Source organism: Rhinatrema bivittatum, chromosome 19, assembly GCF_901001135.1.
Source record: "Rhinatrema bivittatum chromosome 19, aRhiBiv1.1, whole genome shotgun sequence".
Taxonomy (NCBI): Eukaryota; Metazoa; Chordata; class Amphibia; order Gymnophiona; family Rhinatrematidae; genus Rhinatrema; species Rhinatrema bivittatum.
The window spans coordinates 5,410,158-5,436,255 of NC_042633.1; the positions used below are offsets into that span (position 1 = coordinate 5,410,158).

The 26,098-nt window shown below is 45.4% G+C and overlaps 1 protein-coding gene across 1 annotated transcript; it reads right to left on the reverse strand.

Annotated features, from left to right (window-relative positions):
* Positions 1 to 4,529: 4,529 nt before the first annotated feature.
* Positions 4,530 to 23,287, reverse strand: LOC115081085 (vomeronasal type-2 receptor 26-like). Its single transcript, XM_029585596.1, has 5 exons — positions 23,036 to 23,287; positions 16,911 to 17,735; positions 10,362 to 10,589; positions 6,789 to 6,912; positions 4,530 to 5,443 (listed from the first exon to the last, which is right to left on the reverse strand). Exons 1-5 carry the CDS (start codon positions 23,285 to 23,287, stop codon positions 4,530 to 4,532), a joined length of 2,343 nt encoding a protein of 780 aa, XP_029441456.1.
* Between the last annotated feature and the right edge of the window lie 2,811 nt (positions 23,288 to 26,098).

Below are 26,098 nucleotides of genomic sequence, written 5' to 3' on the forward strand. Positions count from 1 at the left end.
ATCTGGGTATCACCACCCAGATGATGTTAACCCTAACCAGATATATTCTAAATATAGTGGATGTGCATTCGTTTGCAACGTATTGGCAATCCGCAATGTATACGATCCTATCCATTGCATTTGTGGGTTCGTGAAATGGATCACGATCCCCCACAATTACAAACATATAATTCTTTTGGCTCATAGTGATTTCTTAGCGGCCATTTGAAATAGGAGATAGCAAAAGCCAGCCCTTTCCTGTGAGTCATAAATGACCTCACAGCCCTGTCACACAGCCCGGTCAGACAGGTTGGCAAGGAGACCAGAATGCAAACTTTCAGAGCTAAGCATTTTTTGTAATGCAGCCAATCGCCGCTCACACTCAGTGCTCTGTGATGCTGTTCCTGATGACGCAGCACTATTTATACGTGAACCACACGGCGTGCCACGCACTTTCTTGGCGGGGATGGTATGGGGAGGTGGCTGAACTCAGAGCTAGTCTAAGTGTATCAAATCTGTATTCAATTGCTAGCTACTTCGATAGAAAAAGATATTTGTTTGATTTGGCTGCAGTGCTAGCTAGCCCTGTTATTTTTTGACTGCACTTTTTTTAATTGATCAGAGAGTTGAGAGGGTCTCCTTGTCTGTGCCACTGAGAGAAGCTGCTAGCAGTGGCATTTTGCTACTTATTTTACCCCGTGGGGTAGGTTGGAAGCAGCATTTTGGTGTTGTGGGTGGGAGATATATTCAATTTCTAGCTAGTTTGATAGAATTGCCATTGAAACAGATATTTCATCAATTTTGCTGCTGTGCCAAGCCAGGCTTTTTGTTAACTGGCATAACTGCAGTCTTTTTTTTTTTATTGAACTCACTGTCTCTCTGTGCTCTTTTAATCCAAGAAGGCAGTGCACTGGGCATCAGTAACAGTGGGCACTGGGTAGCTTTATAGTTTTGTAGTTACAACTTTGTTGTGTGCACATACATTACATTAGTGCACACATCAAAGCACTGTGCCTGTGCGCAGCCAGTTTTGCAGAATCACGCATATTGGGACAGTGGTGGTCTCAGAAGCCAAATCCCCAGGAGGCCTCTTTTGTAGTTACAACTTTGTTGTGTGCACATACTTACATTAGTGCACACATCAAGGAACTGTGCCTATGGGCAGCCAGTTTTGCAGACTCACGTATATTGGGACAGCGGTGGTTTCGGAAGCCAAATCCCCAGTAGGCCTCTTTTGTTACAACTTTGTTGTGTGCATATACATTACATTAGTGCACACATCAAGGCACTATGTCTGTGGGCACTGCAGCCAGTTTTGCAGACTCACGCATATTGGGACAGCGGTGGTCTCTGAAGGCAAATCCCCAGGAGGCCTCTTTTGTAGTTACAACTTTTTTGTGTGCACATTCATTACATTAGTGCACACATCAAGGCACTGTGCCTATGGATAGCCAGATTTGCAGACTCATGCATATTGGGGCAGCGGTTCTCTCTGAAGGCAAATCCCAAGTGGGTCTCTTTTGGAAATAATTATTTTAATTGAAATCCCTAGTAAGCAGTGACATTAAATCCATAATGTCAGGGAAATATAGACGTGGTCGAGTGATTGGGACTGGGAGAGGAGACACCTCAAAAGGGAGTGGCACTCCCCCATTAAAGTTAAAAAGGGACCTGTTCCAATCTAAAATCTCTGAAGGGGCAGGCAGTTCCATCCGGAAAAAAATGAAATATAAAAATGATGCATCGCCTCCACCTGTTTCTGACCCTGTAGTTTTGGAGGTGAGGGAAGGGGAGGCTGAGTTATGCAAGACAAAATGGTGACACCCAAAAGCAGCAGTGCGACAGCAGACTCAACTTAGCATTGACAATGTAGCGCAGGCACTGTTTGCTGCTGATTCTGATGAAGAATCATCTTGTGTGGGATTCTCATCATCAGAAATGGAAGAAGTAATAGCTGACGAAGGTTTAGGAGGATTTGTCAGTCCTGTCTTAGCCTTCACTTCACAGCTGCAGGGGATAGATGAAACTGATGATGAGGAGGAGGAAGAGCAGTCAGTGCAGGCACAGAGTGTGACTGATGCCCCTGGCATTGCTTCTCAGGGTGCACCCACTACTTCAGCTCTAGTGCCAGCATCCACCCCGAAGGCTATAGAAAAGGGATCACGAAAGACATCTGTGATCTGGAGCCACTTTCAAGTGATGGAGGACCTGCATTTTGCTCGGTGTAATTAGTGTGGCAGGGCTATTTGCAGAGGTAAGCAAATGGGACATCTATCTAATTTTGGCATGACGCATCATATGAAGAGGCAACACCCAACAGCAATACTGCCATCTGGGGATGGTGGCAGTACCAGTCAGGGGACCCCTTTTCCCAGGCAGCATAAAGTGGTTGAAAAGAAGCAGTGTCACCCAATGCCCTCATCCCCTTCTAGCAGTCAGGTGGCAGGCCAGCAGCCCCCTGCCATGTGGCAGATGTGACAACCCACCATGGAGGAAATGTGGTGGTGTGCGGTAACGCTATCCTGGGGTAGGAGGCAGACAGCCTCAAAAGTTGTAACCAGGAGCATTGGGGAAATGATTGCCCTTGATGACAAGCCCTTGCAGATAGTGGAGAATGTGGGTTTCAAGCATTTTCTGAAGGTCGTAGTTCCAAATTACAAAGTCCCCTCCAGAACCACATTTAGCAGAAAGGTCATCCCCAGCCTGTACAAGCAGTGTCACAGTTGCATCCAAGTGCTGCTAAATAAGGCACAGGGGAGTATGCATTTCACCTGCAATATCTGGACCACCATAAATTCTGCACACTCTTACCTCTCCCTGACAGAACACTGGTGGGACCTGGCTGAGGCAGAGGAAGGCAGCATTTCTATTAGTGAATAAGTATCAGGGTGGAGGTAGGATTTACTGCACACCCACCTGACAGACGAGGCCCATACCACAACCAATATTCTAGCATGCATTAGACAGATGCTGGAGGGCTGGCAACTACAGCAGCAAGACAGGAATCCTTAGGGAGGGTTCTTTGTCACAGACAATGATGCAAACATGGAAATGGCAATATGTGACGGGGGCTTTCAGAACATCCGATGTTTTGACCACACTCTGCACCTGGTAGTGAAGTCAGCTCTGGGGTTGGTGTCCAATCACCAAGAGAATGAATACCTGCATACGTTAATACACAAGTGCAGGAACATAGCAGCGCACTTCCACCGAAGTGTGAAGGTGGGGCAGGTCCTCCAACAAAAGCAGACTGATTTGGAGATGCCTCACAAGCGTCTCATTTAAGACATTGCCACCCGGTGGAATTCTACCTATATGATGCTGCAGAGGTTAGTGGAGCTGCAGACACCCCTTCATGAACATTTTGGTTCAATTGACATAGGTGTGCAGAATCCCATAGGGCATCATGATTGTTTAGTCATGAGTCATGTTAAAAATGGCAACCTATGACTAATTAACTAAATGAATACCAGCTTCAAATAGTTTAAAAGATTTATTAATGGAGGATAGCATTAGTTTCTCCATGGAGAAGCAACACAAAACAAGTGGAAAATGATTCTAAGCTTGCTCAAAGATCTGACGTGCATGCTCAGCCTTATAAGGGTTTTGGGTCCACTGATACCAGACATCTGCATAATCCACACCCATTACCTTTAATAGCCAAACAATAAATTTTTAGCATGTGTGTGTGTGTGCTCTCACTATGGGCCGGATCCTCTTGTTATCAGTAGTAGAGAATACGCCAAAGTTAGTTCCATCCTCCCAGGAATGATTTCATCTGTGCTGGCTGATTCTCTGGTAAGCTTAATTATCATAGTGCTTCATAGTGCTAGAGATACATGTGCAGGATATATGTAATTCACTTTTCTACATTTCCCCCTTTAAAGGGTGACAGTTAGGAACCCTTCACACCTATCTGCGTCGCATATTACCTGTCTTAGGTTGTCCTGCCTAGTTAAGGCTAATCCTTACTGGCTAGAGAAGAATCGGAATGTGCTGAGATAATCCTGGGGAGAGGGAGTTGGTCAGTGTTGGGCTGGGTTGTGGAGGAGGTTTGGAGAGAGCTGGGCTCAGACTGGGGGGAGGAAAGGGAGGGCGTCCTGGGATGGGCTGACTGTTCTGGGGTCAAAGAGAACTGTGATTGAACTGGAGGGGGATAGAGTGCTGGTGTCTGCTCATGGAAAGTGCGTCTAGAAATGCTGAAGGGGTGAAGGATGCCGGGGTTCCAATGTAGAGGGGTAGCCGGGTAGCGCGCACACTTCTTTTAAAATCGACCCCAATGTGTTTTGACTGCATCACAAAAAATTTCAGAAAATTTCAGAAAAATATTTTTTTATATTGCTGTGAATTGGTTTATTTAAAGTAAGGATTTTCTATTAATAAATCTAGCCTGCTTTAAAGGTGGATGATAGAGTAGACTGAGTGTTGGATATACTCTTCCTTGCACTCTCTGGATTGCTAACACTTTTATATTTAAAATTTTGTCTTTGACTCAGTTCCTTTTTGATCCTTGTCTCTCATACTGCATTTTGGATTATTATAACATAGAGTCACTCTCTTTTCATTGTATTTTTTCCTACTACATGTTCCTTGGTGTTCATCTCTGGCCGGAGGAGAATAATGTAGCATTTGGGGAAAAAGATTAGAAAGAGTAAGCCTGCTCCGGAGGAAAGAATGGCAAAGATTTCCACTGCCACCATGTACTTCCCCTGCGTGCTGAGGTAAGTGGGAATGAAAGACAGCCAGACGCTCACAAAGACCAGCATGCTGAAGGTGATAAACTTGGCCTCATTGAAGCTGTCAGGTAATGACCTAGCCATAAAGGCCACCAAGAAGCTAATACTGGCCAGGAAGCCCATATATCCCAGCATGCAGTAGAAGAGTATGGTCATCCCATCATTGCACTCAGCGATTATCTTCCCACTTTCAGATCTGGTGTTGTACTCAGGAAAGGAAGGATGACTAGAAATCCAATAAGTGCAGATAGCTAATTGGACCAGGGAGCAACAAATAACAAGAAGGTTGGGTATCTTTGGCCCAACCCATTTTCGGAGCTGATTGCGTGGGTTCACTGCTTTGAATGCAATGACCACAGTGACAGTTTTTGCCAATATGCAAGAGACACTGACAGTGAAGATGAGGCCAAAGGCAGGTTGACGAATCATGCAGGTGAGATTGATGGGAAAGCCGACAAATGTTAGGGAGCAGAGGAAGCACAGTGTGAGGGTACAGAGGAGGAAGTAACTGAGGTCCCGGTTGTTGGCCCTCACAATTGGTGTGTCTTGGAACCGGCAGAAAACAAAAAGGATAAGGACTGTAACCAAAGACAGGATAATGGCAGTAGCAGCCAAGGATGCTCCCAGGGGCTCCTCATAGGACAGGAACTCGATAACTTTGGGTAGGCACTTGTCTCGACTTTCATTGGGCCATTGGTCTTCTGGGCACTTCCAACATTTAGTTGTATCTGAAAAGGTAGAGAAACATTGGTCAAATGCAATATCTCTATCTGTGCTATAACTGTACAAGGTTCCAGAGGGCTGCCAAAATTGTGTAAGGCCTACAACCTAATGGCCGGATTTTAAAAGGCCTGAGCACGTAAAATCCGAGGTTTACACGTCTGGCTGGGCCTTGCGGGCGCTGTGTGAATTTTCAAAGAGGTCCGGCCATGCACGTAAACACCGGTATGTACGCAAGTGCTGGGCCTCTTCAAAGGGGTGGGCTGGGACAGCAGGGTTTGGGCAGGGAGGGACAGGGAGGGGCGGGGCCAGGGGCAGGCTGGGACAGCACTTTTAAACGCTGTCCCAAAGACTCGTGTGCCGGCAGCCAGCCGGCACATGCAACTTACTTCAGCTTGGTAAAAAAAGAAAGATAGGTGGGGTCAAATAGGGGGTGGTCAGGACAGGGGAAGAGGGAGGAAGTTTAGGTAGGGGGGTAGGAGCGGACTGGAGAAGGCTCTTTAATTGGAGCAGACTGGAGAAGGCCCAAATGCGTCACCGTGCGGAGTTTGCACGCGCCAGAAACCGCACACACATGGATGCGCGCGTGCACTTTATAAAATGTACCCCTAAGCTCTCTATGGTGAAGTTTGGGTCTTAGGACTGTCTATGCTGGGCCTTAAATTGGGAGTGTGCTTAAATAAGAAAGTGATTTCCTGCCTTCTGTGCCACCAGAGGGCTCTAGTGAAACCTGACACACATGTAAAACAGTGTTTCGCAATCTTCTCCTGACAGTGCACTTGACCAGCCAGGATATCCACAATGAATATGCATGAGAGAGAGAAAGCCAAACCACTAAAATCAAAATATCCATGTACTGCCCTGTTAAAGTAAGCCTCAGTAATTGCTTACATGGCACATCCAGATATTGTCAAACTCTGAACCAAACAGCCATGTTTTAACCTGTTTTCTAAACCAATGGTGAACCTCCTTTGCTCTAATTTCCCTTGGAAGAACATTTCAGAGTCAAGGTGCAACAGGTAACAAATCTCTTAGCCATGGAATACAGAGCAAGGATGCTTGTGCGGAACAAAAAGATCTACCTGGGATATAATGATTTAAATCCTCAGTCAAAAGACAAGGCACCAACCCATTCAGCCCTTATAAATATGGACCTTGCATCTTTGTGCCTTGCTTGTAGAAACGTGATCTACAAGTCCCAGCATGAAATGGGATAAAACCAGGACTGGCTCTTAGGACAATTACAGAACCCACATGGATCCGCCAAACCCTTCTATAATAAGCCTTACATCGTAGGATTGGGAAGTTAAAAAAGTGCTAAGTAGATTCACAGAATCACCAGAAGTGGCTCACCCGTTTCATTGGCTATTTCTCCAATGGAACAGGGGACGCAGTCGAAACAGCAGGTGGGCTGTCCCATTCTGGAAGATTTCCTGTATCCAACAAGGCAGCTCTCACTGCAGACAGTGCGAGGCGTCTGTGAATTATAAAAGAATTAGCCAACTTATATATCTAGGTTCTCTCATTATCTCCTATTGTAGTCTGCCCTTTCTGCCTTTCCACAGCAATACCACAGATTACTTGGTATCTGGCTTTCCCCTCACTTCCACTACCTCTATGGATCACCTATGCATGAAACAAGCATTTTTTTTTTAGTCCCGTTAACACTTTGTTTTCCACCATCTCTATTCGAACTTTGCACCATATGTGTGTGTAGATCCTCATATCTTGTTCTTTACGCAGTCCCATACATTCATGGCAACTGTTGACATGTTTCTTCTGAGATGTCTGCAGGCCTTCTCAATATGGCTGCCACAGCCTGTCATTTCCTTTTGGAACTGTACTGTGGCCCTGATCACATGACTAACAACCAATAGGAGTGCAGGAGAGAATTTGATCAATGGGAAAGTGAAAAGAGCAAAGATTTCAAGTCTGCCTGAGCTTTTCAGGACCATTAAAGAGCGATAGAGCAAGACAGAAGAAGTATTGCCTGTGACCCTCGATAATTCAGCCTGTTGTCCCCTGCAGGGGTTTTAACAGTCGGTATCCCTGCTTCACTGGGCAACGGGAGATAAGTAGATGGTTTGGAATATTTTCTCTGCTGAGCACTTTTCATTGCTATTTTTCTGAGACTGTACGCACCGTTCTCAGACACACAATCAGGAGAAGCTTTTGTAGTGAGCTCTTCCATAAATTAGTGAATTCTCACAGGTCGATTTGAAAAGTATTGCACACGTATGTGAGCCATGTGCGAGTAACACGTATTTTAAAAAGCTGCAAAATGCGTGCATATGTACCCGTGTGTGTGTGAGGAATAAGGGGGTGGAAAAGGGGCCGGCATGGGCATTCCTGGGCGGGGACATGACTTTCACACGTAACTCCGAATCTGGAAAACAAAACGAGAGCGCATGCACTAGATACCCGCGTCACTTTACCGCTGCTCCTGATGTGGAGCAAGTCTGCAGATCTCACGTTTTAGCGTTTATAGGTTCAGCTGGGCAGCATGGAGGATAAAGAACCAGCAGGGTCTGAAAGACCGCACTATTAACTGGACAAACTGGTGGGCTCATTGGAAAACTGGGAATGTGCCTTGCGCGAGCAGGATTTAAAATTCAATGGCATACGCACGTAAAGGCTGACAAGGTCCTATTGAAGACAGTCGTGCGCTAGTTGGGTTCGAGTAACCTCTTAACATTAGGAGCATACTTGTGTGCAGTTGGTGCATTTTAAAACATACGCGTGTAAATGCGTACACGTGCACTCATTTTAAAATTGACCTCACAGATTTATTTAAGATGGTGGAGACTGCAACTGGAATAAAAACATTATGAGGGCAATATTCAGCTGCTATCTGTCTGAACATGTTAACTGGATAAACTTATCTTGCTTAATTGTCCTAGATATTCAGCAGCCGCTCCACTCACACAGGCCTGACATTTCTACGTTATTTGTACCATGGAAGGACTATTTTCTAAACTATTCCCCTCTATCTGTAGCTGCATGAAACAAAAGCCTTTTTCTATTTCTATTACTCACCTTTTCAATATGAAAGGACTGCCCAAAGCAGCTTATGACACATGCAAGCATTAAAATGTCAGAAAGTCATATATCTATATAAATAAAAATGTTAAATAGTTTGGACAAAATCGCTAATCTCAGAAACCACTGCACCGATTGCTTTCAGATTTCGACACAACCTTCATTTCGCATACAGGAAGTTTCTTCTGTACTTACATTACAGATATGTCACACCTGTGACAGGTAAAATATGTTTACAAATTTTTTCAGAAAACAGCGACATTTGCTGGACGTAAGCGCCATCTGTTACACCTTACACTAACACACACTACACTAATCATTTCGCCAGTCCAGGTCCACGTTTCACTTCCATTTTAACACATTTGCGCACTTTTTTTGCCGGAAGATAACTATTTCCTTTACAGATAAAATACATCTACCACCCTCCTCACGCCCCCCACACACATGCCAAATTGATTTACTTCCCACAGCCTCCCAACACACACAAACCACCCTCTTCACACCCCCACACACATGCCAAATTTAATTACTTTCCAGGCCCTCACAACACACACAAAACCTGACAGAGGTCCGGGAGGCTCCAGCGGGGAGCCAGGACCGGTCCGGGACACATCTCCTGCACTACGGCCCTCGGCTGCCAGCAATCAACATGGTGCTGACGGCCCTTTCCTTTACTATGCCACTTGGGGACACCAATGGCGGAGTAGCCCATGTGACATGGTAAGGGCGAGGGCCCCTCGGCACCATATTCAGGACTGGCAGCCGGCGGCCCTTTGCCCTTACTATGTCAGAGGACCTACCACTGCCATTACTCCACCCCACTGACATAGTAAGGGCAAAGGGCCGTCGGACCCTTTTCAGTGCTCGCAGCCGATGGACCAACGTCAATACATCGCTCCCGGAACGCTCCTGAACGCCTGCTCCTCCGACTGACATTTTTATCAGGTCTCGGGGGGGTTTGGAGGGTGGGGGGTGGTAATGAATTAATTGCAAACATCTTGGGGAGGGGTCATAAGGGGGGGCAGGTTTCATTCATTCGGCAACTCTGGGGGGGGGCTACTGTTTTTCGCAGGACTGGGGGAGGGGGGCAATAGAGTGTGGGGTGGTTAGTTTAAGAGAACGTTTCTCATAGGGTTGTTTTTTGGGGGAAGGGGGAAGTTCACACACAAATACATACACTAAACTTGCACGATCTCGGGAACGCACCAAAATAGCCGTCCCCAGACCACAAAACAAATTTGGGAGTGCAAATTTGGTTAGGCACTCCCTTATTTGACTATATAACGCGCACAGACACCCGGGGACAGACCACATGTAGCACCAACAATTTTAATTTCCCAGGTCTTGGGGGGGGGGGGCAGGAGGGTGGGGGGTTATTATTTGATTTAAAGGGTTGGGATTGGGGGGGGGGTTGGGGTGGGGGGTTCCCACAGAAATAGAAAGACAAAAGTTTTCTGATCTGCAGAGTAGGCAGTAGGCGAGGGGGAGGTGACAGTGAGGGGAGGGAGAATGAGGGGGGAGGTGAGTGTCAGGGGAGGGAGAATGAGGGGAGAGGTGAGTGTGAGGGGAGAGAGTTGGAGTGGGGACAGTGGAGGGAAGGGGGTGTGTGTGATCAAGGGGGAGGAGGATGAGTGACTGAGGTGAATGAGCAAGGGGAAGGGGGAGGGAGGGAAAAGAACCTGACTCTGCCACTGCAACGCGTGGCGGGGTACCGCTAGTCATTACAATAAAATATAAAATACAATAAATATGTATAAAATAACATCTTTGACAAAAACATTCATCTTTCAAAGTTATGCAAGCTAATCTATTTGCAGGACTTTTGCACTTTGTTCACCTCTACTTTTATCTGATTCTGAAATTAATCCCAAAGCCTTTATTTCTCACCTGGTTATACTTTTCGTTCCATAAGATGGCACTAACGTTGATAATGATTTCCAGTGCTGGGGATTCCCTGGCATCGTATCTACCCACTTTTACCAGTCTGGTGGTGTCATCTGGGTATATCTGAATATTCATGATGTCAAAGACAGTTGGCACATCTCCATTCTTATCAAAATAGATGTCTTCTCCAGACTCTGTTGTAAAATGCACATCCCAGAGATAATGGAGGACCTATCAATTGCATTGATTATGGAAAGGCATTAAATTATTATGTAGATAGCTTCACATCTCCACGTCTCTCCCCTACTCCACCCTCAATCTAGTGTTGCCTCTTTCTCAGATAACACGCTGATCTAGTGATGGTTTTGCCACATTTCAAAGAGTTAATTATTTATCTATCTATTTATTTATTTGAAATATTTGCTACCAGCCCTTCCACAGTTCAGAGAGGGGTACAATGCACATACATAATATTAATGTAATAACAAGTAAAACAGAATAAAATAGTAAAACAACCACTAAAATTGAAAAGAATCAGAAACATTTCAAAGAGCTTGTTAAGAACTTATTATTGCAAGTCTTCAAATGCTATTTTAAATAAACGGGTTTTCGGTGCCTTTTTAAATAAGGTTGGATTTTTCAGATTTCTTACATGCACAAGAAGGGAATTCCAAAGAGTTGGTCCGTCAATGGAGAAGACTCATTTGCATGTCTTGTCAAGATGAGCCAACTTAAAGAAAGGAATGTCTAAGAGACCTTGGCTGAAAGTTTGTACAGGTCGAGGTGGTGGATATATTTTTAATATTGAGGCAATCCAAGGTGATGTAACATTGTTCGTGAATAGCTTGTATTGAATTTGTGAAAAAAATTGGAAGCCAATTTAGTGATTTGATCATTGGGGTGATATGTTATCTAATAGATGTACCTTGCAACAGTGTTTTGAAGCATTTGAAGGGAGTGAGTTACATAAGGAAGGAAACCAATGAGCAGAGAATTACTGTAATCAAGACTATAAAAGAGAAAGGCTTATAGGATAGTACCAAAATCATTTGGTTCTAACAGACATTTAATGTGATGGAGATTGACAGACCATGCTTATGTGCAGATGCGTAGAGAGAGGGTGCCAATCATACCAAGGTTTTGTATTGATTTAGAGATGGGAATCTGATGGTCTTTAAAGTGAGTGTTTGCTGAATATTGAGGCAGAATAATTATTTCGGACTTCTTAACATTAAGCGTTAATTTGTTTTGATACAGCCAGCTTTATGTAAAAAAAAGACAAAGACCCACAAATTGTTCTGTTTGTGCCCAGAAAGATTTAAAGGGAAAGAAAAATTGAATATCACCCACATTGAACCATAGAAAGACAGTCCCCAAAAGGCCAAGAGAGGAAAGGTGTGAGAGTAAAATGGAGTGGTCAATGGTACCAAAAGCTGACGAAATATCTAGAAAGATGAGGATCTATTCTGAACCATTATCAAAACCACGGAATGCAGTGTCAAAGCTGGAAAGGAGTAACATTTCTGTGTTGTAATCTTTGCAAAATCTGAATTGATATTGATCTAATAAAGAGTGAGAATCCATGAAATCTGATAACTGATGCATTACAGCATTTTCAATGATGTTTTCAAGCTAGGAAAGAGAGGAAATGGGATCATAGTTTGAGAGGATAGTCAGGTCAGCAGAGGGTTTCTTTAAGATTGGGAGGACCCTTGCACATTTTAGCGAATCAGGGACTAGATCAGTGGAAAGAGAAGCATTATTACATTTAGCAATGAAACCAGAAGTGTCCCAATGGATAACTTTCAATATTGCTGTAGGGCAAGCGTTAGTTGGACTAGTAGAAGAATTGAGATTGGAAATTATGGTCTCAACTTCTGGTCTGGACACCTCATCAAACTGGTTCCAAATGGTCCTGTTAATAATGGTCCAATATCTTGAATAAAAGATGCACATAATGAATCAATTTTGTGTGGAACGTATTATGCAAATGTCTCAGCAAAATTGCTACCTGGCATAAGTGAGGGTAGAGCATGCGATCCTAGAAAGAGAGATGAGCGGTTTTACAGAGTGAAACAATTCTCATGGGTTATTAAAAGACTCTGATGGTTTGTTATATATCAAAGATTTTCTTGTAGATATAACTGCTACCTGATAAAGAGACAATTAATTTTTATATGCTAATAGATGATCAGGGGTAGAATTCAAATGCCATTTTTTTTACAATTGTTTGTTCCTGGAAGCGAAAATTAGACCAGGGGCTATATGAGAGCATTTCTTAATAAAGATTTTTTTTGGGAAGCCAATTCATCAATTCAGAAAGTAGGACAGAATCCCAGTGCTCAACCAATTTTGTCAGGGAGTTTTGACAGGGGGTTTCAAGAAGTGGCAAAAATGTTGATCTTAGGACATCTGGATTAATAAAGATCCTTTTGCAAATGGGAACTTTTGAGTTAGGGATTACCAAATTACCATGGAGAGAGTCAAGGGTAAGATGAATAATGAAGTGGTCAGATCAAGGGACCTGTAAAGCTGAGACATTTGCACATGAAATAGCAAATGTCAAAGGATTCAGAAACACCAAGTTAAGAGTGTCGCCAGCTCTGTGTGGGGCCAAATATTTGTTGAAAGGCTGAAAGGTCTTTAAGTAGAGTCGTACACATGTTGGAAGGTGTGACTTGATCAACATGGAGATTGAAATCCTCTAAAATGATAGTTTTAGATAGATCTAAGTTAAGATATGTCAATAATTCATTTAAGGGGGAGGAGTTATGGTCGAGCAGTCCTGGAGGACAATAGATTAGATAGATATTAATCTTATGAGATTTTAGTAAAAATATTTCATAAGGAGATGGGGTAGAAATACTTTTTGAAAATTTAAGAAAGCCTTTGAAAAAGACTACCAAACCACCACCTCATCTTGTGCCTCTGGATTTGTGAATATAGGAGTATGAACCAGGACAGCACTGATTCAAAATGGGAACATTGTAGTTATGAAGCCAGGTTTCCATAATACAGAAGCAATCAGCATTAATTGAGGTGAGACTATAATAAATTAAAGTTGCCTTCTTAGTTATGGATTAAGCCTTAGTAACAGAAAGGTTAAAAGTTGTAGATTGTTGACTATGGAAACTGATGTTACTAAGACCTTGTGACATGAATGGGGAGTGAGTGAAGACCATAATGTCCTTGGCCCGAGATGGTTAGAATAGGTTGTCCGATAACTGCAAAAGCTATGACTACCAAGAAGGCCAAAGCATAAACAGCAACTTGCAGGATGTAAGGGGCACAAAATGCACGCACGAAGGAGCGAACAAAGAGCAGGTTCCTTTGTCACACTCCGTGCATGCGACAGAGGTGCGCGCCTCCCATTTAAGCCCAGCACCCAGTATGATGTCATCAGGTGGGTGGGGAGTCAGCTGGGGAGGTGCAGGAAAGACACAATCCTTAGTGACGAGATGTCAAACGGCAGTAGCTGTCGAGCAGATATTCTGATTTTCCTAAGAAAAGTGGGTCTACAACATTGACCGCCTGTTATGCTATTCAGATGAATCAAATGACCAAAAGCAGGCAGGGCTTGAGGAAAGCTCAGTAGTGGATCTGTAGAGAAACAAATCATTCTGAGAAAATAGTGTTTCTTAAATGAACACACATGGGAGGACGCCGATAAGTTGCAAGCTGGAAATCAGAAGAAGAACCCAGCCACGCAACACGACACTATTTCTGTGGCTTCAGGAGCTTTATCAGCAGCAGAAGCCGAAGACACTCCTAGCTTCAGATGGCGCTGGAAGGGAGTAGACAAAAGACTACCATTATTTTATGACATTTATCATTATTTATTGAATTCATAACGTATTGCTATTTATTGTAGCATTTTCTTGTTTTGTGAGCTACTTTGGGTTAGACTACATCTAAGGAAAGCATTATACAAATATTAAATAACGACATAATATTTCTATGCATGGAAACCTAGGACTGAATCAGCCTGTTTGAGATGAACTGGAAGAAGTGGCAAACCTCTCTTCACATAGTCCTACTTCCAGAGCAGAAGCGGAAGAAAGGGTGAAGGGCTTGATGAGAGAGTGCTACTCTCCTTGTCCCAGTGTATGCCCTTCCTGCTACCCTAAACAGGCAGTGGGAGGTTAGAGGGGAAAGGTGCAAACTAGCGATATGTGAACCCATGAAGTCAGGACCTATGTATCTCTGTAAATGGAGGTGTGTGTATGTGTGTGTGTGTGTGTGTGGGGGGGGGGTGACGCACCCCACTGACCATTTTTAGTTTGCTCTAGTAAAGCTGAGAATAGCATCCAAGGATTTGACAGTTTTAATTCATTCTCTTACACTGATGTATTTCCTAGGCATTCATGATCCAGTTTTCTTTCAAACATCCCAGGTTAAAAATGTTGAAGAGTTTTTCCCCACTTTGAGAGCTTGGAGGTTAGCAGGCCCTGTGTTCCTATAAACTAATCACCACAGATTTTTTGCTTTTAAAATTTGTGGCCAGTGGGTTTTGGATCCTTACAATTTGCACCTGTTATTCTGGCAGTGTTCTGAAAATGAAATACGTGCACATTCTTTTCTTTCCCCACTCCAACATTGCCTCGTTTCTTTGTGTTTGTGAGATTTCATAGATCTGGTCCAATGTATCATACTGATACACAAAACCGGAAGGTACAAAGTGAAGGCAGAAGGCAATACTAATGCATAGAAATAAAAGTTCCTAAGCAAAATTTACAAAATAACAAAGAGTTTATATTATACAAACATAATCCACAATGTTTAAATATATCTAGTGTGTACACAAACAAACATTTAAAAATCACACATATTCCCAACCATAGGCCACAGTTTTGCCAGCACACAGGTAGGCTTCTTCAGGGGACACGTACAAATGAATAAAGTTAAAAACAACAAATATGTGCACACAACATAAGGCCTAAATACAGCCTATATTGATGACTGATATGGTGGTCGTTTAACAGCTGGTTCCTCAAGCGACTTAACAACTACCATACAGATTGAATATTTGAGAAAAACGACTCCTTGAGATGAGCTTTCATATCAGAATCTTGACAAATATTAAAATAAAGGAATCGTAACACAAAGCGTGTCTCACCACGAACACATTAAAAGACACGGCAGCTACGCAGAGGTCATGGTTGCCTGGTTCCATTCGCTATCCTCTGCATAACTGTCATTTCTTTCCCAGGAGAGAGAAGGAAAGAGAGAGTGTGTATTAGGAGAAAAAAATATTGTCATTGCAGCCAATTAATTTAGAAACATAGAAACGTGATAAGCAGAAAAGGACCATGGGAGTAACATTCAGCTCCTGGCAATTATCGGAGTAAACTTATCTAGCTAATTCTTCAAGGATATTCAGTAGTGCAGCCGCAACAATCTACTTGATTATCTTAGTTAGCCAAATAAAAATAGCCAGCTAACTTTGGGACTACTCTATATCATGGCCAGTTAGCCGGATAACTTATCCAGCTAACTTATCTATACCCAAGAATTCCCTGGAATTTAACTATAGGTTAAATGTTAGCCAGGTAAGTGGCTGAGATATTCAAAAGTCAGCATTTAGCCAAATAACTTACAAATCAAACTAAATGTTCAATATGAACCCCCGTATGTGCTATCTAGCCCATCTCTACAGTCCCTACCATTCCTTCCAGAGATTCCTTGTGATTGTCCCATGCGTTCATTAAGTCAGATCCTCTCCTTGTCTCCATCACCTGCACTGAGAGGCTGTTCCATGCATCATCAACTTTTCTTTAAAGAAATATTTCCTTTGATTCATCTTCATGTCATGACTACTCTTTCCAAAACCTCCATTAAAAGAGACCCTCCTCCTTTGCATTAATATCACAGAAGCATTTATATCTCTATCATATCTCCCTATCCTGGCTTTACTCTAGAATATGTTTTTGTTTTTTTTTAATATTGATATTTCTGTCTGTGACTGTTGTTTATTTCTTCACCTTTATTCAGTTACCACCACTCTGTTATGTCGAATCTATTTTTTTTTTGTTGTTTGCCTGAATGAAAATTGCCTCTTCTCCCTATGTAAAAGTACATATGATCTTCTATAGCCATGTGCACTTTCAGCTGGACTATAAACAGGTATTATTTGGGGAGGGGAGGGGAGGAGTGGAAGAGTTTATGTAAGGGGAGGAAAACAGCATGCAAATATTTAATTTTCCAACATGCATGGTGTTGTCCCCTTTGCCCTCAGCTGCCTGCACAAATTGCAGGTGTAAAGTGCTCATGCTCATTCTATAGTATACAGTATGTGCACATTCCAAATGCTAAAAGCATCCACTTACTTTGCAGCCATTCAGGCTATATGAACATTATCCCCATAGTTAGAGAATTGTCATACTAACATTACGCCTTCTCCCCTGGCCTTTAGAAGCTCATGTGCAGTGGAGAAAACATGAATGTGCTATCTGATGGCTGCATACATATTTCCAAAGTTATAAACAAAATAACACTGAGATCCTGTTTGCATATTAAAACTAAACAGAAAAACACAATTATTAATACCAATACCTGCCATGGTTTGATATTCTGAATGTTGGTTTGGATTCCAAACACATCTTCCTTGGCTCCATCCAAAATCATGTTGTGCAGGGTATATGCATAAGCGTAAACAGCCAGGTAAACATGATAGGAACCACTTAAATCATCCAACTGAAAGAGCACTGGGACCACTGCTTTGAGTTCCTCGTCAGCCGTGCATGGGATGAGCTCTTTTCCAGTCACCATCTGCGACTTGTTCTGTTCCTCCCATTGACACCCAAAGGCCTTTTCCCAGAAGAGCTTAGTGAGAGTGTCCAATGGGAATGCAGAATGTCCAATGTGGTAAAGGAAATCAGTGAAATGGGGGAGGACACTAGTGTAAGCGGTGAAAACTAGGCTGCCATTTAGCAGCCTCCATGACTCTCTGGTGAACAGTTGTGGGTTGAATGCCCACCCTGATGAGAAGACCCAAACTCTAGCAGTGACATTGCGAAAATAAAGGATCTCCAGGATAGGCTTGATGTGCATTTCATAACAGTTGCACACAATCACATTTGCTGAGGACTGATGAATCACATCTGCCACTCTCAACAATCTCTCTCTAGTGTAGCGATCATCAACCTTCTCGAAGAAGGCCACACAGCCACCATTATCCACCACCTCCTGCCTTATCTTCTGGCTGGGCAGGCTGGTAGTATCCACATTAGAGGTCAGTATCCCCACCCATGTCCAATTGAAGTGTCGGAGCAGTTGAACAATGGAATGGGGATGCAGAGTGGCTTCAGGGAAGGTGCGTAGAAAGGATGGAAACTGGAATTTATCACTTAGTATTGACTTCTGCGCTCCATAGCTGATCTAGAAAGAAAAGTTTCCATCATCTACATCTTTAGTATCCATATTACTACTTAGAGGTCTACCAAAGGGAGGTGCTGAAGATACTAAGAGATGTACTAAGTGGGCAAAACTAAAACACATTTCCATGAGTAAAGGATTGTTGATTATTGCCTGCTCTCTATGTGAGAAAATGTATGTGCACTGCATATGTCATCAACAAGCATAATTTTGCAGGTATTCTTCAGACAGGGATAGGTCAGGGGAGGCACATGCCTAGCTTTAGAGATTTTAAACTATGTGCAAAGATATACTGAGGGAAACTATTCCAACTAATGAAGAAACTCTCTTGACTTGACTCCATGGCACAACTATTCCAACTAATGAAGAAACTCTCTTGACTTGACTCCATGGCACCTAGTACCACCATGAAGGGTCATGCAGGAGAGGACTTCATCAAATTATTTAATTTTAAAAATGCTCATGCTATATGCTCATTCCTTGTCACCACATCTTCCCCCCACACCTCCCATAAGCTTATGCAATAAAAGAACTCCATACACTTCTCTTGAAATCTTGACCAGATCAACTTCCTCCAGAATGCGTCCCAATATCTGTTTAGGAAACTCTTCCCCAGTAGAGGAAGAGAAGATACTCCAGAGGATCAATCAGTCCCCTTGCCTTTACATACCTATGTGTCCAAAACTAATCTGCCACCTGAAACAAGACCTAGCTAACCACAATAACCAACACTATGTTAATCTAAGGCTGCTTACCTGATCCACTAGAAAAGGATGTCATTAAACCCATTCTGATGAAATCAGTCAACTCCAGAATAGTCAATCACTGTTGCCTAGTCTCTGGACTTCCATTCCTATCCATGCTAATGAAGAATGCAATTCACTTTCAATGCTTAGACTTCCTCATGGAGGTCAGCATTCTCCACCCTTACCAATCCACTTTCAGGAAAGGCCACAGAATGGAATCCATGTTACGTGTGCCATCCGAGGCAGACCCGAGGCATGGCCCCCTCACCTTCAATTCTAGCTTCTCGTTCCTCCTCGTTGGCGGCAGTAGGCCTGCTCTTGCTCGAGCGCCCATTGTCTGCTTCTGTTCCTTTGGCGCTCAAGTTTCCAGGACATTATCTCATCCAGAGTAAGACTATACCATCTCTCACCTGCTCTCTCTGGGCTGAACCACTCTCTTCTTGAGGCCCACCTAAGTCCTGCCGGCCCTGGCACCCAAAGGCTCAACCCACGGGGAATGAAGGCTGGTATAGATGAAGCTCCAGTGGCCTCTGTCATTTAACCCACTCTGCCTGCTGACAGTGGGGAACCGTAGGTCCCCTACCTACGGGTTGCATCAACCCCACTTCAGCCCAAAGGTCCACCTCCAATGCAACAATCCATCCTGTTAGCATTAAAAACAACACGCTGATCCAACTGGCAAATCCTTCCTAGTCTTACTTGATCTTTCTGCTGCATTTGACATTATTAAGCAATCCTTGAAAGACATTAGAACTAAGGGTTTTCTATTAAATGGTTCAAATCATTACTGAGAAATCAATCACAGTCCATTTCATGGGCCAACAAAACATCCACACCTATGGATCTCATCTGTGGTGTTGTGATCCTGCCCGCGAGGAGCGTGGGCAGGCTCTTACCTTCACAGCCAGTCGGGCTGCTGACGCTGCTGCTTCTCTTTCCTTGAATCAGCTGGGGCCGTTCCCGCAGCTGCTGCCATGCGGTCGGCTCCTCTGCTCATGTTCCTGCCTTCTCCCGACGTGCTCCTGCGATCCCGGCCCTTGAGTCAGCAGGCCGTCTCTGCTGGTGCCTGCTACAGCCCGGGTCCTTGTCTGGCTGGGAAGCCGTCCCTGCCGGTGCCTGCAGCCAGCCTTACCTCTCTCTGCTACTTCCTGCTTCTGTCCTTGCAGCTGGGAGCTGCTCCACTGACCTGCCTTCACCCAGCTCCAGCCCAGGGCTGCTCCACTGCTTCCTTGGGTCCTCCACGTGGCTGAGGACGCCACCAGCTTCCAGCTCTTCTCTCCAGCTCCCTAGGGCGCGGGCGTGCGCCTCTCTGCTCCTCTTAAAGGGCCAGCCAGGTGTGGCCCCCTGCTGACCCCTCCCTGGGCGTTGTCCACCTCAGCCCTACTAAAGGGCTCAGCTTTCAGTCTGACTTTGCCTTCGCCAGGAGTTGGTCACTCCTGAGATCCTTCACTCCAGGAAGTCGTCCGTGTTCCAGCACTTCTGCAAGGTCCTGTGTTTCTTGTTACCTGTCGGAGCTCCTTGTCCAGTCCTGATGTCTGCCTGCCGTTCCAGTCCCAAGGTCTGTCTCTCAATCCAGTCCTGATGTTCCTGCTGTTCCAGATGTCCATGTTCCAGCCCTGAGGTGTGTCTCCTGTTCCAGTATCTGTGTTCCAGTCCTGATGTTCCTGCTGTTCCAAATATCCTTGTTCCAGCCCTGAGGTCTGTCTTTATCCTTGTTCCTGATCCTGATGCTTTAACCTGCCTTGTGCTGCCAGGAGTGCAGCGTATCCTTGCCTTGTGCTGCCAGGAGTGCAGCGAACCTGCTTCCTCTTTCCTGTGCTCTCCCGCTCTCTGCGCGGTCCGCGACCAGCCTTCCAGAGCTGAGTAGGGCGCACATGAGGCAGGGTGGTCTGCGACTCAGTCCCGCGGGTGGTCTGAGTAGGGCACCCTGAGGGACGGTGCCCATGTCTTCCTTCAGCCCTCGTTCCTGATTCCACCTCTGTGCATCCAGTCCTGAGTCCACGCCTGTGCCTGTCCACGTCTATGCATCCTACACCTCATTCCTGAGTCCACGTCTTTGCCTGAGTCCACGTCTAAGGATCCTGCATCTATGCCTGAGTCCACGTCTATGGATCCTGCACCTCGTTCCTGAGTCCACGTCTATGCCTGAGTCTACGTCGTTCCTGAGTCTCGTCTGAATCCATGTTCCAGTCTTCGCTGCCCTGGCCTCCATCTGGCCTGCCGCTTCGTGCCGTACCCTGGGGCAGGTCCGAAAGGGCTGGGAACGGTCGGAGGACTGTTCACAAGACCAACATTGCATTGTTGGGTCAACCGAAGCGTGCAGGTCCGGAGGAGGGCCTGTCTTCCATGTCACTCCAGCCCTGCTCCCGTCCAGCCCATGCTCGGGCATGCCACGCCTCCCGCGGCACTTCTTCAGAGCCCTCTGGGGTCGAGCCGTGGCCCAAGGACACACATCACCCAGGAGTGGGATCGCTCTCCTAGCACTCCACAACATGTGGAGTACCCCAGGGTTCATTTCTCCAGTCCTCTTCAACATCTACATCTATCAATCTGTGACCTCAGTCAATCTTTCAACATTGAATCTCACCTATTTTGAAAATGACATCCATCTTTGGATCAAACCAGGGATTGAGCAAACTGCAGTCATCTCTACTCTCAATGATTGCTTAACAATCAAAAACTCAAGATAAACTCCTCCAAATCTGAACTCCTCTAGTTAAGCTGACAAGAACATTCTCTATTAACTTTATGTTACCTGTTAGGAACCCCATTACAACCTAAAGGCTCTGCACATAGTCATGAGGTACAACTCAACCAGAATCTCATAACAGAAACTCACATTTCAGTGGTAAAGACCCCCTTTATGCAACTCCACCAGATTTGTCAACTGCATAACTGCTTCAAGAAATGTATGCTAACTGTTGCATACTAATCACCAACCACCTCATGGCATCACACAATACAATCTCAATTGTCTCCAACTTTTACAAAGCACTGCAGCCTGACTTTTGGTGAGGAGTCAAATCCACCAATCATGTTATACCAATTTTGTGTTAGTTAATCTGGTTCTCAGTTCAAAATATTTCAAGTGTGTTCATCTACTGGCCCCTGAATATGTTTTCCAACTTGGTCAACCCAACAGGCCTTTCTAACCTCCCATTCAATGGCTTTAGTTAGACTTTTAGGGTCAGCATAACTATGGGTAGACATGAGCATTAGCTTTTATTAGGAGTGAGACCTAGTCAATTAAATGGAACCGCCAAGTACACGTTTTCATGAACTCGCAAACTTTGTCAGCCGAATGTCAGCCTCTTTTCCACTTTTGTGCAAGTATGCAAAAAAAACTTCGGGATGACATTATGAAAAAAGTTTGTTTTGCACAGAAGAAAAGTAATTATGACCAGCAGCTTCAAGGGCGTTTGGCATGAACATTGAGATTTAATTACCAGGAAAAAAAAAAACTTTCTCCAGCATGCTAAAAGGTTATGAGCCCGATATTTAAAACACATTCAGCGGCTGTTAGATAGCCAGATAAATCACTTATCAAGTTATCTCTTAGCCGGAGAACTTTGTGGGCAGGCAGTGGGCAGATTGGGGCAACATTGCATATCCAGTTAACTTAGTCTTACTGCAATCCCCATATTTTACAGCTTGAAGGTCTTGCTGCCACATTGCTTTGATGCCATTCCCCTGATGCATTGATGCCATTCTGCATTGGTGCTACATCCTTTATGCTGCACCTTGAGGGGCTTTCTGACACTCAGACTTACTGCCATACCCCGGACTCTACAACTTTATGTGATTCTTGCCATTCTGGGTAGCTACTCTGCACGTCTCATGGTTTCTTAGTTTCTTCAATACCTGTTTGTGCTGCGCTGTCCCTCTATCAGTGATTTTGAGGTTTCCTGCCAGCTTTGCTGTCTCTTTCCCCATTCATGGTGCCTTAGGATGTTCATGCTACCCTTGGTCCCATTTGCTCCTCTTTATGGAACAGTTATTGGTGCTCTCTTTTCAAGCCTCTGAGTGTTCCTCTCATTCTTGGTGCTGCTTTCCTCCTCCCATAGATCCTGGGAGAACTCTTGCCACTGTTGGTACCCTTTTCGCCCTTTACGGTGCCTTAAGCAATTCATGCCACTTTGCTTCAATCTCGGTGCCTTGTAGTTATTTTGCCCCCTTTGAGGATGTCTGCTCACACATTTCATTAGAATTGATTAGAAAACCCCTATTTTGGAGCTCTTATTTGGCTGCATTGCTTCCTCCATTGATTTAATGTGAAACAGCCACACATGCTTTACAGTACTGACTTTGCACCTGCTTTGAAGGAGGTGAAAATGATCTTGCAGGCCTATGAGATAGGTTGTAGTTGCACACCTGTAAGCATTATGAGTGTTTTAAAAATTGCCGCTAAGTTAGCTCAATAAAAAGGTATCACCTTGTATTTTTTATTAACTTTTAATAATGCTGTTAAAATATAAGAGGAACTCCATGGATTTGTGCAGATAAAATTAAGTCGAGATAACTCAATGGGTCATTGACAGAGAAAGAGGAATCTCATACCTGTGGGATTCTGTAAACTCCTAGTATCCTGGCCATAACCTCTGACACAGATGAATACATCTCCCCGATGATTCCTGCCAGAACCAAGTGAGCCTCACACTTATAATTTGGGAGTGTTTGTCCCCCAGACAGCAGCAGAAGGGTTTCCTTCAGAGCGACTACCTCTGAAAAGCAAGAGTCCATGATCCGGAAGCCCAGGGTGTGGTTTGGCAGCAGGTGCTGGTTCTGGTTAATTTCTTCTATGGCAAACATGGTGGCCAATATGTCCCGGTAATACCTGGTCTGAAAACTTAAGAAGAAATCAGATTTATGTCATGATGATACACCATTGGGAAGATGCAGAGTCATCAGAATTCTTCCTTCCTTCTCAAAGTATCAAACCTTTCAATGATGGAAACCAACATGGACCAAATATTTGTGGATGCATTGGTCCTTTGACTATTTCTTTTCAACATTTTCATGAGCAACATTGTGGAAGGATTATTGGCAAAGGTTTGTCTATTTGCTGATGATACCAAGGAGGCATCTAGCAAAGCTTGAGGAATGATCTAGGGTCTGTGAGCTAAGATTTAATGCTAAAAAATGCAGTTATGCTTGTAGGCTATAAAACTCCCAAGGGAGAGGTAATGTATAAGGGGTTAAATTCACAAAAGCATGAAAGAAAAGCAAAATCTAAAGGTAATTGTATCTGATGAGCTTAAGGTGGGTCAAACAGGTGGGTAAGGTGAAGGCAAAAGCCAGAAAGATTGTTGGGTGGATAGAGGGAGGAATGGACATCAGAAAAAAAGATGAGTTTCCTAGCGTGTAGCAGATGGACTCAAAACAAATGGGTATAGCGTGCTCGTGCTAGCAGTTGGAGACAGATCTGACGTCAGCACGGGTACATATACCCCCACAGGAAGTGCAGCAATTCAGTAATTTCCGTCTCCAAAGCAGTTTGGAGCTACCTCACACTCGCTGAGCGTGTTTCCAAATTCTAACGACTAAATTCCTAGAAGAAACCTATTGAAGACGATCCCCGCACTCCTGTGGTGATACCAGGCGGTCACTCACCCAGTTGAGTTTCCCGAGCTGACTTCCGTGGTCCCTCGGAAGCAAGAGCCTCGGTCCGGTGGCCGGTTCGCGGCAGGGACCTAGCCCCCGAGTGAGAAGGGCTCGGGTGCGGCTTGGCCCCTGAGCGAGACGAGTTCGGGCGCAGCCTGGAGGCAGCCTCGGTCCCAGCGTGGACTTGGCCCCCGAGCGAGACGAGTTCGGGCGCGGCCTAGAGGCAGCGGGTGCACTTCCTTATGCGCAGCGGTGAAGGTACTCACTCTCTCCCCCCGCAGCCGGAGACCACCCGGGTCGCAGCCGGGAAGCGCCGAAGATAAGGTAAGGCGTACACCTTTACTTGGTCTCCGAGGAAGTGCGGACTAACTGGGCCTGCCTGCGAGGCAGCCCGCCGAGGAGGTCACCATTTTGCCTGCCTACTCACCTTCGCCGATAAGCGCACGTTGCTAAGCGCACACGATAGGCGCACGTTGTTAGCGCACGCGATAGGCGCACGTTGTTGGCGCACGCGATAGGTGCACGTTGTTAGCACATTTATAAGACGCCTGTGTATTAGCGCACATTTATAAGACGCCAGTGTATAGGCCCACATCTATAAGACGCCCGTGTATAGGCACACATCTATAAGACGGCCTTGTATAGGCGCACATTATAAGACGCCCGTTCATAGGCGCACATTATAAGACGCCCGTTCTAGGCGCATGCTGTTACGCACACTTGTTAAGTGCACATCATTGGGCGATACCGAATTTCAGGCGAATGGAGCATAAGAGAGCCCATGCGGCCGCAGAGCCGGCACCTCCAGAATCTGGCATGAAAGCTCTAAGCCTCTGCTCAGCATGCAACCTCAGAGCCACACAGAGCGAGGAAGCAGACTCACTGTGTGCCCAATGTGAGGAGGCCATGGGAGTTCCAGGACAGGACCGGTCCCAGCCCAGCGGTTCCTCAGGGAGCACACCGGACTTAGCAGGCCGCGGCGAGCAGCCAGGGAACCCGAGAGACCTGGTGCCCCTACGGCCAGATCCGGCTTCGCTTTCCTGGGTGGAATTATTCAAGGGGATTCACGCCTTTGTCCAGATGCAGTCTGCTCCTCGAATGGGTCTTTCCGTCCCGGTTGATCCGGCCCCTGGACCCTCGAGACCTAGGCGCGGCCACTCGCCACCCGACAGCCCCAATTATGGGGATTCGGATTGCTCCCAGGAAAGTGAGGAGCCCCCCGAGGAGGGTGAACTTCCCTCGGAGATAGAGCCATATCAGACCATGAGGTGCTTCTTTCGGTAAGAGGATCTTTCAGGCCTGGTCTCACAATGCCTATGGGAACTGGCCATTCCGGGCCAGGATACCCCAGGGGACCCTAAAATGAACCCCCTGTTAGAGGGCCTGCGCCAACCGGCTCACCATTTTCCCCTCCTACAAGCAGCACAGCAGCTAATCGATCTGGAATGGAAGGCACCGGAGGCCTCATTCAAAGGGGGTCGGGCCTTGGCAGGCATGTACCCTCTGGATCCGGCGTCCAATGAGCTGCTGGCGTGCCCCAAGGTAGACGCCATAGTTAACGCAATAGTGAAGCACACCACCATTCCGGTTGAGGGGGGAGCGGCCCTCAAGGATACGCATGACCGACGCATGGACGCCATTCTGAAACAAGCTTTTGAGATAGCAGCCATGTCCCTACGAATCGCGACCTGCTGCACCGTGGTGACGCGCTCCTATTTATCACAGGCGAGAAACAACACCCAGGGAGCAGACATGGAATCAGCTCTCGCATTTCTCACTGACGCAGCCTCCGACCTCATCCGTACGGCAGCCAAGGGAGTGTCCTCCTCAGTGGCAGCCAGGAGACAGCTTTGGCTACGTAATTGGGCGGCCGACTTGTCCTCCAAGACACGACTCACAAGAATGCCCTTTAAGGGTTCCATACTGTTCGGCAGCGATCTCGAGAGCTGGGCTACTAAATGGGGTGCCTCTCTATTACCCCGTTTACCAGAAGACAGGCCGAGGAGGAGCCAGCGGTCC

Coding starts and splice junctions, on each gene's coding strand:
- LOC115081085 (XM_029585596.1), bottom strand. CDS start 23,287: ATGTTTGCCATAGAAGAAATTAACCAGAACCAGCACCTGCTGCCAAAC. Junction 10,590..16,910: donor AGAATATCAAACCATGGCAG/GTATTGGTATTA, acceptor TGCAATTGATAG/GTCCTCCATTATCTCTGGGA. Junction 6,913..10,361: donor GGAACGAAAAGTATAACCAG/GTGAGAAATAAA, acceptor TATAATTCACAG/ACGCCTCGCACTGTCTGCAG.